At 29.9% G+C, this 16,470-nt stretch overlaps 3 protein-coding genes across 8 annotated transcripts; 1 reads left to right on the top strand and 2 right to left on the bottom strand.

The window, feature by feature from the left end:
- Positions 1-36: 36 nt before the first annotated feature.
- LOC116431208 (uncharacterized) lies at positions 37-2,316 on the top strand. Its single transcript, XM_076370806.1, has 2 exons — positions 37-292; positions 441-2,316. The coding sequence occupies exons 1-2, from the start codon at positions 188-190 to the stop codon at positions 1,749-1,751; spliced, it is 1,416 nt and encodes a 471-aa protein (XP_076226921.1). The 5' UTR covers positions 37-187; the 3' UTR covers positions 1,752-2,316.
- Positions 2,317-2,409: 93 nt separating this feature from the next.
- LOC116431206 (PSME3-interacting protein) lies at positions 2,410-4,636 on the bottom strand. Of its 4 annotated transcripts, XM_031986293.2 has the most exons (7): positions 4,585-4,634; positions 4,048-4,148; positions 3,608-3,710; positions 3,438-3,536; positions 3,128-3,347; positions 2,996-3,063; positions 2,410-2,854 (listed from the first exon to the last, which is right to left on the bottom strand). In XM_031986293.2, the coding sequence occupies exons 3-7, from the start codon at positions 3,702-3,704 to the stop codon at positions 2,511-2,513; spliced, it is 828 nt and encodes a 275-aa protein (XP_031842153.1). In that variant the 5' UTR covers positions 3,705-3,710; positions 4,048-4,148; positions 4,585-4,634; the 3' UTR covers positions 2,410-2,510. The 4 variants fall into 4 exon arrangements, with proteins under 4 accessions (XP_031842153.1, XP_031842155.1, XP_076226925.1 ...); XM_031986295.2 differs by having other exon boundaries at positions 2,996-3,060; positions 4,048-4,636; XM_076370810.1 differs by having other exon boundaries at positions 4,048-4,635.
- Positions 4,637-4,891: 255 nt separating this feature from the next.
- RpS7 (ribosomal protein S7) lies at positions 4,892-6,564 on the bottom strand. 3 transcript variants are annotated; one of them, XM_076370811.1, is made up of 5 exons: positions 6,419-6,564; positions 5,891-6,061; positions 5,293-5,474; positions 5,074-5,224; positions 4,892-5,001 (listed from the first exon to the last, which is right to left on the bottom strand). In XM_076370811.1, exons 2-5 carry the CDS (start codon positions 6,059-6,061, stop codon positions 4,924-4,926), a joined length of 582 nt encoding a protein of 193 aa, XP_076226926.1. In that variant the 5' UTR covers positions 6,419-6,564; the 3' UTR covers positions 4,892-4,923. The 3 variants fall into 3 exon arrangements, with proteins under 3 accessions (XP_076226926.1, XP_076226927.1, XP_076226928.1); XM_076370812.1 differs by lacking the exon at positions 6,419-6,564 and adding an exon at positions 6,148-6,412; XM_076370813.1 differs by lacking the exon at positions 6,419-6,564 and adding an exon at positions 6,190-6,412.
- Between the last annotated feature and the right edge of the window lie 9,906 nt (positions 6,565-16,470).

Here is a 16,470-nt window from a genome sequence, read left to right as displayed (position 1 = left end):
TAAAGAAATTGAGTAGTGGATTTTTGGAAAGCGACAATAGGTAACAACAGGTATTCGCGCCCTTTCAGAAACTATCGCGCCCTCTTAACATTTTACTTAAACTACGAATGAAAAGATAAGTATCTTAAATATGTCGTAAACATGAAAATGTTATTTTAGAATTTTGGTATTTGACAAATTTTAAAAAATGCAAGACTTATGCCCATTGTGTTTGAAAAATGGTGTAAAGAGAAATATAAAATTATTACAAATTAATTTACAAGAAGCTGTATGGATGTGTGAAGATGAAAAGGTAAAATATTGTTAATATTATAACGTTATAGTATATCAATTTATTTATTTTCTTACAATCGCTATTAATAATATAATTACATTTTTCAATTAAAATAACTGTTTAGGTAAGGTGTAACTTTAGTTAGTATATTTATTTTATATTTTAGTGTACATGGCCTTTTGGATACACGGGTTTTGTACTTTCTCCACGTCTAGTAGGAAAAATATGGTCCTGTTATTGGGATGATCATAAGTCAACAGGAAAATTAAAAGAGACTGCTTTAACATCCATCCAACTACCATTATCTAGTCCACCTACAATACCTGTTAAAAATGTGCCAATAGAGTATGTTACTACTTCTAATTTAATCACAAATTATACAGAAAACATAAATAGTTTAAATCCAATAGAAGTAAAAAGTTCTACTGACGATTCTGAAACTTCTTTACATATAAAGTCAGGAACATTATCTTTTAACAATGATAAAAAGGAATATAAAATAGAAGTAACTAATAACTTGGATGTAACTAACAATAGTTTACAATTAGTTAATGATAAAACGGAAAATGCAAACATTAATAATGAGCTTATAAATGTATCGGATAATAAGTTTGAAAGAAAAAAAAATTATATACAAAACAATCAAGATGTGAGTATTGTAAAGGAAATTCCTAAGATAAAAAATATTGAAAAAACAAACATTGATCTTTCTAAATTAAAAAAGAATCACGTTACTGCTTTTAAAAGAATAGATGAAAAATTGTTACATACCAATAAGTATGGAAATATAAAAAGTAAAACATGTCAACCCACATATTTATCAGAATCAGAAAAATCGATAAATTCAGAATCATTTATAAAGGAGGATTATAATAATGAAATAACAGAAATAAAGTCTAATTTAAATGTAACTAAGGTAGAAATAGATGGTTTGCCCCCGATAACATTATCTTTTGAAATTCCTGTATGTACTACAATTTCACAAACAGTTACAGCTAATATGGAACAAAATATCAATGAAGGCATAATTATCGGCAACAAAAAATCAAATGTACCTCTTATAAGACGAAAAGTAACTAGTGGTAAACAATATGAAAAGTTCAGTTTTAGTAACATAAAAAAAAAGTTAGAAATAAATAATTCAGTAGACACTAATAATAAAAATAACAAAATCAGTAATAATAATGTAAAGAGCAGAAATTCTGATAAAATATCTGATGGTAATGAAAATGTTACAGGTTCTAATACTAATTGTGAACAACTTGCTTCATTAACTCATGACATCTATAACTGTACATCAAAACGAAAGAATTCTGTAACAACAAACAATTTCCCTACCCAAGAGAGTATACTTCAAGATACTTCAATAGCAAATACTAGTATAAACATAGATACTGTTTTAGACGATCTTTTAAGTAACGATTATAGTGTTTCAGAAAATATAAATGATGATTGGCTAAATTCTCTGTTAATTTAATATTAAGTCAATGTAATATATAAGATAAAACTTTAATATGTGTTGTATACAGTAATATTAAACAGTATTGAAAATCTCATTATAAGAAGTAATTTTGTAAAATAAGCAAGAATAAATATAATTTAAGGAATTGGTTTTCTCATTCATGAAAAAAATTCTATATCACTTTATGGTAATTGTAATGACTTATTCTTATATTGCCGTGAAAACAGTTAATAGGGTTTAGTGAACAAAACAGATCAGACATAAGCGATTATATTAATTGTCTGTATTTACATGTATGAAAATTTATTATATTTTTCATGTGAGAAACTTTCATGTTACGTTCATAGTTAAAAAATTTAGTGCATAAATGTGTTATAGTAATTAAGTAAATGTTTTTAAATTGTTAAAACAGTTGTTACTAAATTAATATTTTTTACAATCCTCTTTCAAATATACGCACACTGTGAGTATCAATTGTAAAATAATGTCACTTAATTTTCAAAATTATTACGAATTAATGTAAATCCTCAAATGTAAAATCTGAAAAGTGAAGTAGATTAAAACTCATTGTGAAAACAAAAATATTATATAATATAAAATAGGTTTTTACAAAAAGTTTTAGAACATTTTATTAATTACCTAAAATATTAAAGAAACAAAGAATATCCGAGAATCATTGGAAAAAATATATTTGTATTTCACAATTACAATGAATTGTAAAACAAAAGTGGTAATTTATATATTAATAAAAAAGTGCTTGAAAGCATTCCTTATTCAGCTCTTTTCTTTTACAATTTTCACTTTCACAAGATTTATTTTTCGACCTAGGAGATCATATTTGGAATTATCTAATTCTGGATCTTGGTCTGTATCTGAACTGCAATCGCTATCACTAGAATCTTCATAAGAGCCAAGTCCAGGTAAGATGCCAATGCATTTCATACCACCTATATCATTTACTATAGTTTTATTTTGTACAGAGACATCTTCAATCATTTCAGTCTCACATTCTATATTTTCATTTGCTTTCTGATCGTCTTCTTCACAATCTTTACTCTTAGATGATTCTTTACTCTCATCGGATGATAGTTTTCTCTTAACACCTCGAGTGGTTTCCCCTATAAAAATATGAATTTAAAAATAAATTGGTAATAAGAAACATGAAACTTTAATTTATTCTTCCCAAATAATATTCAATAATTGTTGCTTTAAAGTTTTACGAAAGACTTATTATAACAAGAATATTTATGCTGTTTTACCTGGTTTTTGCTTTTCAGAGCGCTTGACTACAACACCAGCTAGCAGTTTCAATTGTGAAGTGCGACTACTAACAAAATATAATATGTTCTCTTAACATCACAAATTGCAATGCAAAAGAGTTAATACATTACCTTCCAGAAGAAACATTTTTATTTGCCATTTGAGGATTTTTTAATTCTTGTTTTAACTTTTCGTTCAATGACTTTTCTTGCAAGGAAGCAACCGCAGCTTTAAAATCACGCATTTCTTTTTCTTCTTCAAGATTCTTCTTACGTTCTTCTTCTAACTTAGTTCTATCTACTAAATCCAGAAATTCTACTTCATCATCATCTAAACCTTTTATCATATTCTCTAAAATAAATGAAAATATTTTTTTTCAAAGTTTTATACATATTACATTTTTAATAACGATGATATTTTTAAGCATTTGTATTAACTTACTTAGCTTATGTGCTTCTTCGTATTCTGCATCTCGTTTATTCTTTTGTTCTTGTAACCGTTCATACAATGATCTTGGATCATATGGCTCTTCTGGAGCTTCTGTAAATGTTAAATACTTAATTTGGTATATACATAAATAAATAAATATAATACTATAAAATAATAATAACCTAATGGTTGGTCTGCAGTTCTTACACGTTCCCATTCTTGCTGTCTTACTCTTCGTTGTTCAGCAATCTCTGCTTCTGATATAAATCCTGAACTCATTTTGAACTAAACAAAAAAATGAATCTTAGACATTGATATTCTTATAATTTTTTTAAATGTTATAGAATAAGATTACATTAATAGTGTAGAATAAGATACATTTTTATAATAAATCTTTTTGACTGTCTACATTATAAAAAACAATAATTAACGTTAAATAAAGTATAAAACTTCTTAAAATTGAAATTTTACTTGTAATAACGATGGCAAAAGAAAAGAGGAGGGTTGGCATTTTAATTTGTCTGCATAATAATAAATAGCCTATATTTTATAATAAAAACGATATAACATACGTATATATACTTACACAAATATATAAATAAATATTGGAGTAAAAACTTACCAATGTTATCTACAAGACAAAATGCTATGACAGATGCTGCTAGTTCACAATTGGACAAAAATATGCTCGAGTAACTTTTTAATTTCAGAAATGTGAAACATCTATAACAAATTATTTATTTCTTGCCACAAAAATGTGCATATATATATATATGTAAAGTTTATACCTAGTATCTTAAATTATAGATATCGAAATTTTAATTATGTATGTTTATAGCATTTTTCTAATAATATTTGGCACTTGAAATTTGATAGACTAATAACTTTTTTAGCTTTATCGGTTGGCAACAGTTTTTTAAAATTCTTAAGTTTAGTACAATTCCTTTCAGTATAAAGATACTATGTTTGTCAATTATAAGCGAAGACAAATATTTCGTATCTTTCCAATGGTCGCCATATTACTCTGTATTAGTAGATACAAATTTAAATAATTAAAATATTACAATTACTCTATACAAGAATATTTAAAATCATTTAAAATTGAATGACTTTTTACGATATTATTTAAAACGTAATCACACAACGATACTCGACATACATTGCAGATTGTTAATAGTGTGACTGAATTACGACTCTTTACGCATGCGTATAAAATTAGATAAGATTGAATATATCTGTAGATGACCGATATATTTCGATTCAACTAAATTTTATTACACCGACGGTTACACAATTGTGTATGCCATCTTTAGGTTTATAACGTTCAGATAATTAGATCGTTTTTGGTTGAATATATTAATCATCTTGTAATTAAAATTATGTATTTCTGCAACTATTTACAATATCATTAAAACAGAATTTACAAATAGTAATTAGGGGTCAATCAGAAATGAAACAAAAAGACGGTATTTCAAATATTTTTTATTTTTGTAACAAATTATGCATAGGTTTCTGGGAATTCAAATGTTACATCCCGACCAGTTAATTTTTTATACACAGCAGCAAAGGTATCAACCTGTAGAACAAAACCTTTTTTAAGTATTGAGTTTTAAAATATACAACATTAAATTTTTAAAAACATTATTACCTTATGCTCAATGTTAGTTTGTTCATTTTTATCCAAATGAACTTTGATCAGCTGTGTACCATCTAATTTAATTCTGATGCGTTTGCCAACAATTTCAACAGGGTATACTAAATCTTCAAGCAACGCATCATATACTGCAGTCAAGGTACGGCTACGAAAGATTGCTTACATGTACTTATTGTTGATCAGTGAATAATTATGTACAATTATAAAAATTACCTTCTTGGCCTCTTTTGCTTGTTCTTGGTGCGTGTCTTCCTTGTTGGCTTTGGTAAAATCTTACGTTCTCCAACAAACATTACATGTTTCCCAGAAAATTTCTTTTCTAACTCACGTACGAGTCGTGTTTGAATTTTCTGGAAAGCTTTCAGTTTTGGCATTGGTACATATATAATTATGCACTACAACAAAACATGTTGTTACTAAATATATTTTACATTTAACGGATTGCAAGTTTCTCATATTTCAAAAAAATGAATATGTTTAATTGTTTCAATAATAATATATGGTTGACAGATGTAGATAAGCATTGGAAGATGTTGCATTTACTATTGCATAATTAATATTTAAAAATGTTAATTTTTTTATTTATTTTGTAATTTAATAAAAATTGAATTCTGTAAAATTGTTGTGAATTATAATGAACAGTTAGTACGTACATTATACTTTCCAAATAAAATTGACGATTCGTTATTTCTTTTCCATTATATCAATACCTTCAAAGGTAATTAATATTGCATAATATGGTTAATAACATATATTATTGGTGAAAAAACACTGATCAATAAATATAAGTTATGCTACTTATTAACATTACCTTCTTATTATTGGTTTCTATTTCCCGAGCCTTAGTGATATATAATTCTCTTAATTGCGATTTCAAATCACTGTTCATTTCCAGCTCTAGAAGAGCTTGAGAAATGCTGGCTTCGAACGCATCAGGTTCGGCTCCACCACTCTTTATTATTTTAGCGTTAGCCGTGAACATCTGAAAAATGATTAAAGGTTAAGTCATTGTTTATATGAATTTTAGGAACATAATGGTATTTTTTGCTTAATAATCATTGTAATCACATTATAATTTTCACTTAGAGTTTCAATTATATCAAAAATTACAGTTTTAAAATTGAAGTTTGCGAATTATAATATGCTGTCAAATAGTCCGAGTAACTAGGAACAAACAAAATCCACTTTTATCAAACTTCCTACACACGATCCAGAAAAAACTCTTAATTTATTTAATAAATTGTAACATTATGAGTAACATGCAAGACAACATTTAACATTTTTTTAATTCATTATAACATTGTTTTTAGCTAAAAGCTAAACTGTTAAACGCGTGTACCTTGACGATATCCGCACCGCGTGAAAAAGACTTCGAAAGGGGTTAAGCAGAATTGCCAACTACTTGAGATAAAAGTTTCTCTGTATATAAGATCACATTCGGCTGTGATTGTCATATTGATATTTGTGTATAATGTAAAGTTTACATTCTATCACTTTCGAACATTTATTTTAACTATTCCTTTTAGTAGAAGCTAAAACTTGACGACTTCAGTATGAAATTAATATTTCATTCTCAAATTCTTAAGAGAAATGAGCTCTATTTGAGTATAATTATAATACCTTGTAAGTTATTATGTAAATAATAATATTTATTACAAAGCATACGTTTATTAAATGTATATTAACATTTAAATTTCTTTAAGAATTTTATTTATTTTAAGTTTCTTTTTCAAAAGTCCACTCTAGTAGTTTTAAGTACCCACTGTTGGCAAAACTTGAAACTACTCGAAGCACCATTCGTTATTCTATCTATGTATATATTTTAGTCTCAGATTATACATCACTAATATCGTTTCTGAAGTTGAGGAGAAAATACACTGATAATTTAATTTTAATAATATGGCAGAAGCTAAAATAACCGAACCAGGGGCTCCGCAGCCGAGTATCAATCTATTTGGAATACCAATCATTCAAACAAAATGTCAAGGAGACTCTCTATTCTATGGAATTTTAGGAGGTTTTGCAGGTGGATTAACAACATATTTGTTCACAAGCCAGGCAAAAAACTCGATGCATACAGGAATGATATGTTATGTGGCAACAACACTTTGTTATGCCTTTTATTGTATGAAGCAATTTCGAGAAACGCAGAAACAAATGAGGCTCGTAAAACAAATGATGTATGAAGCAAGTTTAAAGCAATCTGCAGAAACTGATACATTAGTAACATATAAACCTGAAAAAATTTAAGAAACATACTCTTCAATGCAAAAAAGTGTGTATATATGTATTTTACACTTATTCTACATAAAAAAATGTATGACAAACCTGTATTATTTATAATATATATACGTGCAGCTCATAGCCTTATAGTATATAGATAACTATACATAATACATATAGTTGTTAATAGTTGTTTCATTTTCAGGGTTAAAGATTACTTGTAGTTTATTATTTTTGTTAAAAATAAAAATATAATTTATAATATGTCTATCTTCTAAAATTTGAGTCACTGCATTAAAGTAATATTGAAAATTTTAGTGAAGCTTGAAATCTATAACTCATAATATACTTGTGTTTAAATATTAAAATAGTAAAACTTTAACACGTTGGCTAACAATATCATATATTTATGACAATCAATATTTTATATTTCATGTAAAAAGATTTATATGTTTTCGTCTAATATTGTAATACATGTTATAATTTGCAGGAGGTTGAGTAGATATTTTTTCTTACATATTATTTATATTTTGTAAAGACAATATGATGTATTTAATAAAATATTGCAATCATGAAGATTGCTACCGAAGCAAATGCTGGTAACACATGGATTAACATTATATGTTGAATTGTAGAACCGTGTATGTATAGTTCAATACTTAAGTTGAAAAGGAATTAATCGATTTTGACTTAGTTTAATTTAATATGATTATCCCTTTGGACATGAATTAAAAAAAGTTCTCGGAAGAGATTCTAGAAACAAAAAGCTATTAAAAATTATAATTGATTGTAAGAATAAATAATATTTCATCATTTATTCTGAAAAACATCCTGAAACTGGAAATAGTCCTTTGTATTTGAAAGTTTTTTCACAATAAATATTTATTTTCTTAGGAAATATTGGTGATATCTTTTATAACTAATATAAAGAGAAATCATGCAGAAATTAAGGATAAAAATATTTTATTGCAGTGTCTTATGTATTAATATATTTACAGAATTTAATATTAAATATTGAGAGCTCTGGTTAGGTAAAGTGTTCTCAACACCTTAGGTTAGTTCACTAACTTAAGATAATTAGTGATCTCAAGTGCAAATGTCTAAAACGAAACATAAGCAGTGCAATGTTATTGTATCTTTTCTTAAATATTTCAAAATCTACTACAATATGATTATGACTGTTATATATCGTTATCTCATTTTTTTGTTTATCTTAGTAAAATTTATGTTATTGCTTTTGCAATATCATTTGAAATTTTACTATATTTAAAATTCATTAATCTCGTAGTAAGATTTGTAAAACTAATTTACGCAATGTTTTGTCTATGTTTTACGAAAAACATAAGTCAAAATCTTAAACAATATGAAATTAGAATATTTCTAATTATAAGTTCTATTTCTACATTCAAGAAATGATAACATACGTCTTAATAAAATAAAGAAACATGACATTTTTTGAATTTGGGAATATATTCCCTGTACACTTCCGTTCTTTGTTACTATCGCGTAGTCAATAACGACCACATGTTGAAGTCCGAGGAGACCCGAACATTGTGAGTAGAAGAGTCCCCTTGCCTCTCTGATGTTTCAGCTTGATGGTAGTCGGTCAATTCATCGGAGCATCACTACCGAAATACTCTTAAGTACATGAATGTACTGTGGAATAGTTACAGGCATAGCCACAGGCTCACTGCTTCTGTAATGGCTTACATGAGAGTTGTCAAACGTGGTCACCATAGTGGCATTATTTTCATAAAAAGTTATCCAATTCCATATCTCTTTCTACCTATTTGTATTGAACACTACATAGAACTGCTCACGTAATAAGTAAAACTCATTTCTATATTTCTGAAACAAGGTATGGAACTGTCGCGATTGATTAGAACTGTTAGAACTTTTATTAAGAAGAGTACGTGAAATACAAAAAGATCGATGGTGTATTTGTATTCAAATTTTTTTCATAATTATCTCGTAAAGTATAAGGTTGCAAAACTTCTGTCAGAAAAAACAGTTGTTCAAAACATCAATTTCGTGTTTCACGTACTTTTGTTAATAAAAGTTCCAACAATCCTAGTTCATCGCTGCAGTTTCATACCTTGTTTCGTATATATATAGAAATGAGTTTTACTTATTGTAGAGGCGTCTACAGTGCGTTACTGACATGATCCCAGCCGGTCATGGTTCAGAAGTGAAGAGGAGCAATGGGACTCGGTCGCACACTCCACTTCAGCTCGCTGCTCGGCCAGTAACAAAAACATGCCGAAACTAATTCCGTCATTACTATTGGGCCGAGCGTCGCGAGTGGACGTCTCCCCTTGCCCCCGTTCTCTTTTAAGCCATAGGCCGGTTTGGCTTACGTCAGTAATGCACTGTACATAACTCACTACTCTCACGTTAGTAACTCGGAAACAGCGTTCCCATAATACCTCTATTCAAGGAGCTGCTCAAGACTGTGTATGTGATCAGTTTTATGTAGTGTTCAATACAAACAGGTAAAAGTAGGTGTGGAGGGGATAACTTTTCGCACACTACGGTGCTCGTGGGTGTTTAACCCAGTTAAATACCCTTGCAGTGGAACGAGGGAACTGCAGTATTACCCACATTAACAAATTATTGAAATCAAAGGGTATTGATATATGCATTAGATTTTACCCAACTTCTATACATACATACAGTGACACACGAAAATATTTGAACACTTACCATGAAATACTTTGTTAGTTGTAATAAATATATTATACAACTCTTATCGAAATATTATAAACATTGTAAGGAGGTATGACTCTCTAGATTATATAGGTAAAGTTTGAAGAAAATCGAAAGATGTATACAATACTTATGAATTATTTCTTATAAACATAAAGATTGCTGAAGCCACAAAAGCATTTGAATACCCAAAAATGAGTTCCAAGAATCAATGTTTCGGGCACTAAATGTAAATATTGAAACGTTAGTCGTCTTCGCACATACATTTGTCAGTCACAGTGTCAGCATTTATAGTGAAATATTACGATATTGATCATGTGTCCTAAAACATCTGAAATTCCTGAAAGTGGAAGAAAATTAATTGTCAAGTGGCGTAAGGAAGGAAAGGCGTATGGTGAAATAAGTAAATTATTAAATATAAATAGATCTACAATCTACGTTATATTATTAAAAAATGAAAATCTCAAGGAATGAATCTACCTGTAAAAAGACAGGTAGTGGATCAGAATAGACAGCGTGGAACAGCGTAGTACTGCGTAGAATAGATTAAGATACATAGTTTAGTTTAATTCTAATCACTTATAGTCCATTTCAATAAAAATACAAGTACACCTGTGCTTGTTCTCGCCAAAACCTTCTAATCCCACAATATTGATGCTATTTTTAGAGAAACAATTGCTTCCACTGTTCTCCCTTCCCAATTTATCAGATCTTGTTTTGTTAAAATCTTTTAAGCAGATGCTTCTTCTGTTAGTTTGAAACTGCCTTTCGCTGTCTTCGAATCTCGAAAGTTTAGATCTATTACAAAGTTATAAAATATCCTTGAAAATGCAGTAGAACCTGCGCACCAACCTAATGGCCAACCTAATGGCGATGCGATAAATGTGCGGCCCGCAAAGTGTTACACCCGCATTACTTCCAGGGTCTTTTTTCATGAACAACAGTAGTCGGATTTCTGTGTTGCCAGAATTCCAAAAACATAAGAAGTCGCATAATCGAAATTAACGCCAATGTTCGTTACTTTTCATTTCGTTGTATTCTGTTCCGTCTAATAAGTACTACTGAAACAGTTGGGGGAAGTAAATAAGTAGGAATGGAGAGAGTAATTTTCATCGACCAGGTCGTGAGGGGAAAGGGTCTGAATGGCTCACGGTCACCATTTCCATATTTGTGCTGCATGTAAATGTAAGAAGACATTTTCTTTTAACTTGTCAGCCGTGGTTGAAATTATACTGGGTACATCCTTCGGGTTGGAAAGATTAACCCTTAACGGACCAATGTCGCCATATAAACGGCATGGCACTTTTATTTACGTCCAATACCGCATATATGGCAGCAAAAGTCATTTTATTATTTTTGTTATTGTTATTGTTGTAATATTTACAATTAACGCGTTAAGTATTGTGCTAGGTCCCTTTGGCATTACATTCAAATTTTTCGTCTTCGTCTTCACTTATTGGACCTTAACGGTCCGTTAATGCCAAATTTTAGTGCTACATAACTTTTGAATGAATCATGATTCGCCATCATTTCAAGTTGCAAATTGTCCAGGACAATGATCTTTACCGTTTGAGTGTTACAGGTCTTCGCAAAAATCCTATTAAAGAATGCCAACCGGTGCGTTTCTTTCGTTTCAGCTCAAAAACTGAATTACGTTTTGGTATTTTCACATGAAAAAATTCTAAATGGCGCGATCGATCCATTTTTTTATTTCTAAGCAGGTAACAAAGGAGATAAAAATCAATAAATAAACTCAATTTCATCCTATGAACCAATAAGCTGGCACATTTAGGTAGTGTAACAGAGAAGCACGATCGTGTCGCTTAGCATTCAAACGGTTAATATTATATACGGTCAAGATCAAAGTGATACGAGAGGTTGTTATTTATCTGATTAATTAACAAAATTAACTACAGGGAAAAAGAATGCCTATAAGCACAAATATGATCAGAAACAGAAACCGGATACATAGAAACTTACAGATAGTACTTACATGTGTATATGATAGATATTCAAACTCATTTTTCTGGAAGAACGAAGACTTAAATGAAAAATATGTTATTCTTTTCTTTTAACTCATGTTCGTATGTAGAAACAACCTACGATCACTTGTACCACAATCACGGAGACACTTTGTATAGAGGGTGAGTTCTACAATTGAGACCGGATGTACAGTGGGGCCCCGAGTTACGTAGTCCCGATTTACGTCCGTTTCACGTAACGCGGTAGTCAGTTGTTTTTAACCAATATTTCTTGTTCTATGTGTTTGGTTTTAATTGTTTAAGGTTAAGAACTTATAGAAATAGATTTACAGTAAACGTAAGTACACAAGTGTAATTAATCGACAGTGAAGACCATTATTTACGTATGTGTAATGGCACCACAGCGTCAGATGTCCTCATCTTAAATGATATTGTTAAACAAAGAAATGCTATGAGTTTAGAAACTAAATTAGAAATAATAAAACTTTTTGATAGTGGAGTACAAGGTTCTGAGATTGACTAGAAAATAAATTTGTCAGAAGCAATTGTGAGGGCGTTTCTTAAAGATAAAGAACGTATTTTACTACGTTGACTGCCACGGTGGTCATCGATGACCGGAGCTTCTAAATGACTTGGAAACAATTATACGTCGTAAGATAACCGACATCCAATAAATCAACGTGTTAATAGAAATAAAAGAAGACCATCCAACACGTTCCAATATTATTCGTGAACATCGTGATCTCTTTGATTCTTCGTAAACATTTGTTAAATGTAATCCCTTCTATCATTTGTGTACGTTTAAAAGAAAATGTGTCTTCTAATCTGATCAATCTTCTTGACTTACGTCACCCACTCCGGAACCAATTAGGACGTAAGTCCGGGGCCCCACTGTATCTCAAAAATAATAGGATATACTTACTACACGTATATTTTTTTTACTGAAGACAAATTCTTCGCAACATTCCGTGTAAGAATGTGTTACAGTATAATCGTTTGAGTACGAGAAGTTTTTAAAAAAACGGTCGAAAAAAGCCGAACAGCGCAGTAGCGCTTGTCTTAATCTATGTTAATACTATTATGTATATATATTAATTTATAATAGGTAACAAGAAAATACAAAATGTATTACTTGGATTACTTATATGCAAAAAAAAGTAGCGATGCGACGTACATGCGTCTGAAAAGTTGAGCGCGTTTCGTCAGATTGCGAGTGCGCCGTCAGTTGTCCGTATCGTACAAATGCACTGAATTTTTTCGACATGAAATCTGAAGAGCGCGAAAGTGGCGCGTTGAACTCAAACGGATAATGTGAAAAGAATCAACAATTCACGAGATGTGAATTTCTCCCAAAAAGGAGAAAACTTCTACACTTATTCTATGCCTACGCTCACTCAGAAGCATCACAATTAATAGTAGAAAAATAACATTCAATTCGGATTTGGATGAATTAAGTGATATTTATATTTGTTAAATTCTATATGAAATCTTCATCGCGAGTCTGACACGATATTGTAGGATAAGAATTTAAAACTCGCATGGGAAACTAAAGGAACGTGATATGCAATGCCCTTTCCTAGTACACGAATATGAATTATAAGGTAGCGAGTGCGTTCTCAGCTGTAAAGCGGTGACCCGATCAGTAAGGGCCTAAGTACAAGGGCGACGCGATTCCGCCACTTGACGTTAGCGATTTTACGTACATGTACCACATATACAGAGCAAATTTCAGCTTGCACAATATACAAAATTAAAAAAAAGAAAGAAATACATATATTTGTCATCCTTGTCGCGATTCATTGCCGTTTTATCAATTGCGCGGTGTCGCTGGCGATCCAGCCGCACAGTAGTCGATTTGGCCGTTTTAGACGTTAAAATGTCAATTTCAAAAATTTTGCGTAAGCTGAACAAATTTTTGCTCCCCGAGATAGTTGAATGTGTAAGGAATAAGATACCAATTGTTTTCTTTTCATTCGTGCATTCATAAACTCATATATTTTATTGAAAATTGGGAGTTTTCGTTGCGCACCATTTGCTCTTCCAATTCTTCGAAACATTTTTGTGTGTTGAAAGAAACCTTCATTACAGAAAAAGTATACACAATTTCTTTGAAACACATAAAATATTTTGTTGAAAAAATTCAATAAAAGGAAAAGTTGAACGCTGGTCGTCTGCATTTCGTCAATCGGTGCTTTCTTAAGAGAAGATGTCCCTTTATGTCATATATTTGAAAGCAGATAATTACTTTATCTTCATTTTTTGGATTGAACTAACATATCAAAATCTCTGACTTTTCTACCTATAAACAACAGATACTGTTTCACTGTGCATAATCTATCAACTAAACTTTACCGTATTAATAAATCACTGTTTGAACATAGGTACCTAGTTACGTATTCAAAATGTAATAATAATAATGATTAAGATTGTTTTGACAGAGTCCATAACTATTGCTCTTAAAGAACTAGACACTTTTAACATTGAAAATTCATATTTCTTTTACTTGAGGCCGATGGAAATAAATAGTTTCTATGTTATATTCAACGCACTAGAATCCATAAGAAACACGTACTGATTGTTAGGGTAAAAAAGGAAAGTTTATTAGTTTAGAGTTTAAAATATACAATACAGAGGAAGGGGCGACAAGATAGGACTATCGTCTATTTCGTGTTAGTTACCTATGCATACTAAAAATTAAAACAAAATACGTCAGTTGTAGAATAGACGTTACGTTGCTACTGGTTCAAGTCAGTTTGCTTCGTTCTTGTGCGCTTATCAGTCATAATTCTGATTCTTACGTTTGTATAATCCTATTCTTTAATGTGTCTTAAACATTAACAGATAAGTCATTCTCAATGACATTATCATTTTATCATTATCAGACAGCCAATGTCTTAAGGTTTTTATTTATCCGCTAATAAATAATAATCATAAACAAATAATGATATTATCAGTCAATTTATTTCGATGCAGCATTTGAAGTAAGATGAGGATATTTTCATAATATCATTTAATTTTTAGATAAAATGTATAAAAAAACAGGAAAACCGAGTTGCTCTGAAGAATCAGTATAGAATGATGTTGATGCAGTTATACAAAAAGAAATGAGACATTGTAAAGCGGCTGCAGATTTTAATATACCTTCATCAAAAAGGCGCTCAAGAAGTATTTAAGACTAACTTGGGACACTTCCGAAACCGTTTCCAATTAATATTCCACATGTATGTAACATATGACATATGTAAATAAATGCGTTCTATTTTATCCTATCTCCCTCTATTCAGTTTTAAATGTATTTAAATTCGACTTGAATTTTTTGTCACAACTTTTCAACTACGCAATACAAAAAGAAATATCTCAGGTAAACATTCTATATTTTGATGAAAGTAAATAGTTGATTTTTTAAAATAGGCCATTTCACGTAAGAAATAAAAATAGGATCATGTCTTGTTTGTTTTCTTAACAATCGTCTCAAATTTGAACTTTTTCGTGATCTGTAATAGTCACTGGGTGATCTTTATAGAGTTCCTTGTCCTACACGTGAATCCGAAAATCAAATTGTTCGATCACCCTCGGTTTTTAAAAAACGAGTTTTCGTAGAAGCGGTCGATTTTTTGTAGAAAAAAGTATTACGTGAAAAGTAAAAACGGTAGACAGTTTAAATTTGTCGTAAAAAATACAGAAGAGTTGCCAGAATGTGTAGTTATAAATTTTGAATATTTTATATCATTAAGTACTTGTATGTGATGATCAAAGTTTTAAAAAGGGTAGGGGCGTATATGTATTTTTATATGTTTTTATAATAATCATAAAAAAGCTTTTCCCGATTATTTTGTTTTAAGGTACTGTCATTGCAACATTGGAACTTATCGTTTTTCACAAAATTTCCCACCGATTCTTAAGTTGGGAATCCTTTGTTTATAAGAGAAACGAAGACTTTTCGAATTATGTAACATATCTAACGATTTCTATGACAGATCTCAGCTCTAACTAAAACGTTACATAACAACTCAGAGAATCTCAAGAGCTATAAATCAAGTATTAAACGCAGGAATTAAAAGATTATACAATATTTCTGAAGTGCGTGCCTATTCTCCGTTATTGCTACATCTTAAGAAAGAATACATTACTATCGGATAGTTATAAATGAAAAATCGAAATTATATGCTAAAAGTATTAAGTATTGAATTGGTTAAAAAAAAATTACGAAATAACGCTTAAATATGATTCGCATTATTTTTAGATATTGTTTCATGAATTTCAAGTATTGGAACATTTCAGAGAGGACACTAATAATCCATAATCATAACAATAAACCCTGTTACTTTGTAAATAATTACATAGGATAGGAATATTAAATAGAAAATTGATATGATAGAAATAGACAACTTTCAAATAATAAAAATGTCAAGTGTCTTTTATTTATATAAATAACTAACTCTAACAAATTTAATAGTACCTACATCTATATTAGTGGAAT

The sequence above is a fragment of the Nomia melanderi genome, chromosome 9, assembly GCF_051020985.1.
Source record: "Nomia melanderi isolate GNS246 chromosome 9, iyNomMela1, whole genome shotgun sequence".
In the NCBI taxonomy this organism is placed as follows: Eukaryota; Metazoa; Arthropoda; class Insecta; order Hymenoptera; family Halictidae; genus Nomia; species Nomia melanderi.
The sequence above is the reverse complement of the archived record's forward strand: the minus strand, read 5'-3'. Positions and strand labels throughout refer to the sequence as shown.

What these genes read in the sequence shown, in the direction of transcription:
- LOC116431208 (XM_076370806.1), top strand. Translation starts at nt 188, where the DNA reads ATGCAAGACTTATGCCCATTGTGTTTGAAAAATGGTGTAAAGAGAAAT. An exon ending in GGATGTGTGAAGATGAAAAG is followed by an intron (nt 293 to 440) that starts GTAAAATATTGT and finishes TTTATATTTTAG; the next exon opens with TGTACATGGCCTTTTGGATA.
- LOC116431206 (XM_076370810.1), bottom strand. Translation starts at nt 3,704, where the DNA reads ATGAGTTCAGGATTTATATCAGAAGCAGAGATTGCTGAACAACGAAGA. An exon ending in CGAAGAAGCACATAAGCTAA is followed by an intron (nt 3,348 to 3,437) that starts GTAAGTTAATAC and finishes CATTTATTTTAG; the next exon opens with AGAATATGATAAAAGGTTTA. An exon ending in CTCTGAAAAGCAAAAACCAG is followed by an intron (nt 2,855 to 2,995) that starts GTAAAACAGCAT and finishes ATATTTTTATAG; the next exon opens with GGGAAACCACTCGAGGTGTT.
- RpS7 (XM_076370811.1), bottom strand. Translation starts at nt 6,061, where the DNA reads ATGTTCACGGCTAACGCTAAAATAATAAAGAGTGGTGGAGCCGAACCT. An exon ending in TAGAAACCAATAATAAGAAG is followed by an intron (nt 5,475 to 5,890) that starts GTAATGTTAATA and finishes GTTTTGTTGTAG; the next exon opens with TGCATAATTATATATGTACC. An exon ending in AAGCAAAAGAGGCCAAGAAG is followed by an intron (nt 5,225 to 5,292) that starts GTAATTTTTATA and finishes AATCTTTCGTAG; the next exon opens with CCGTACCTTGACTGCAGTAT.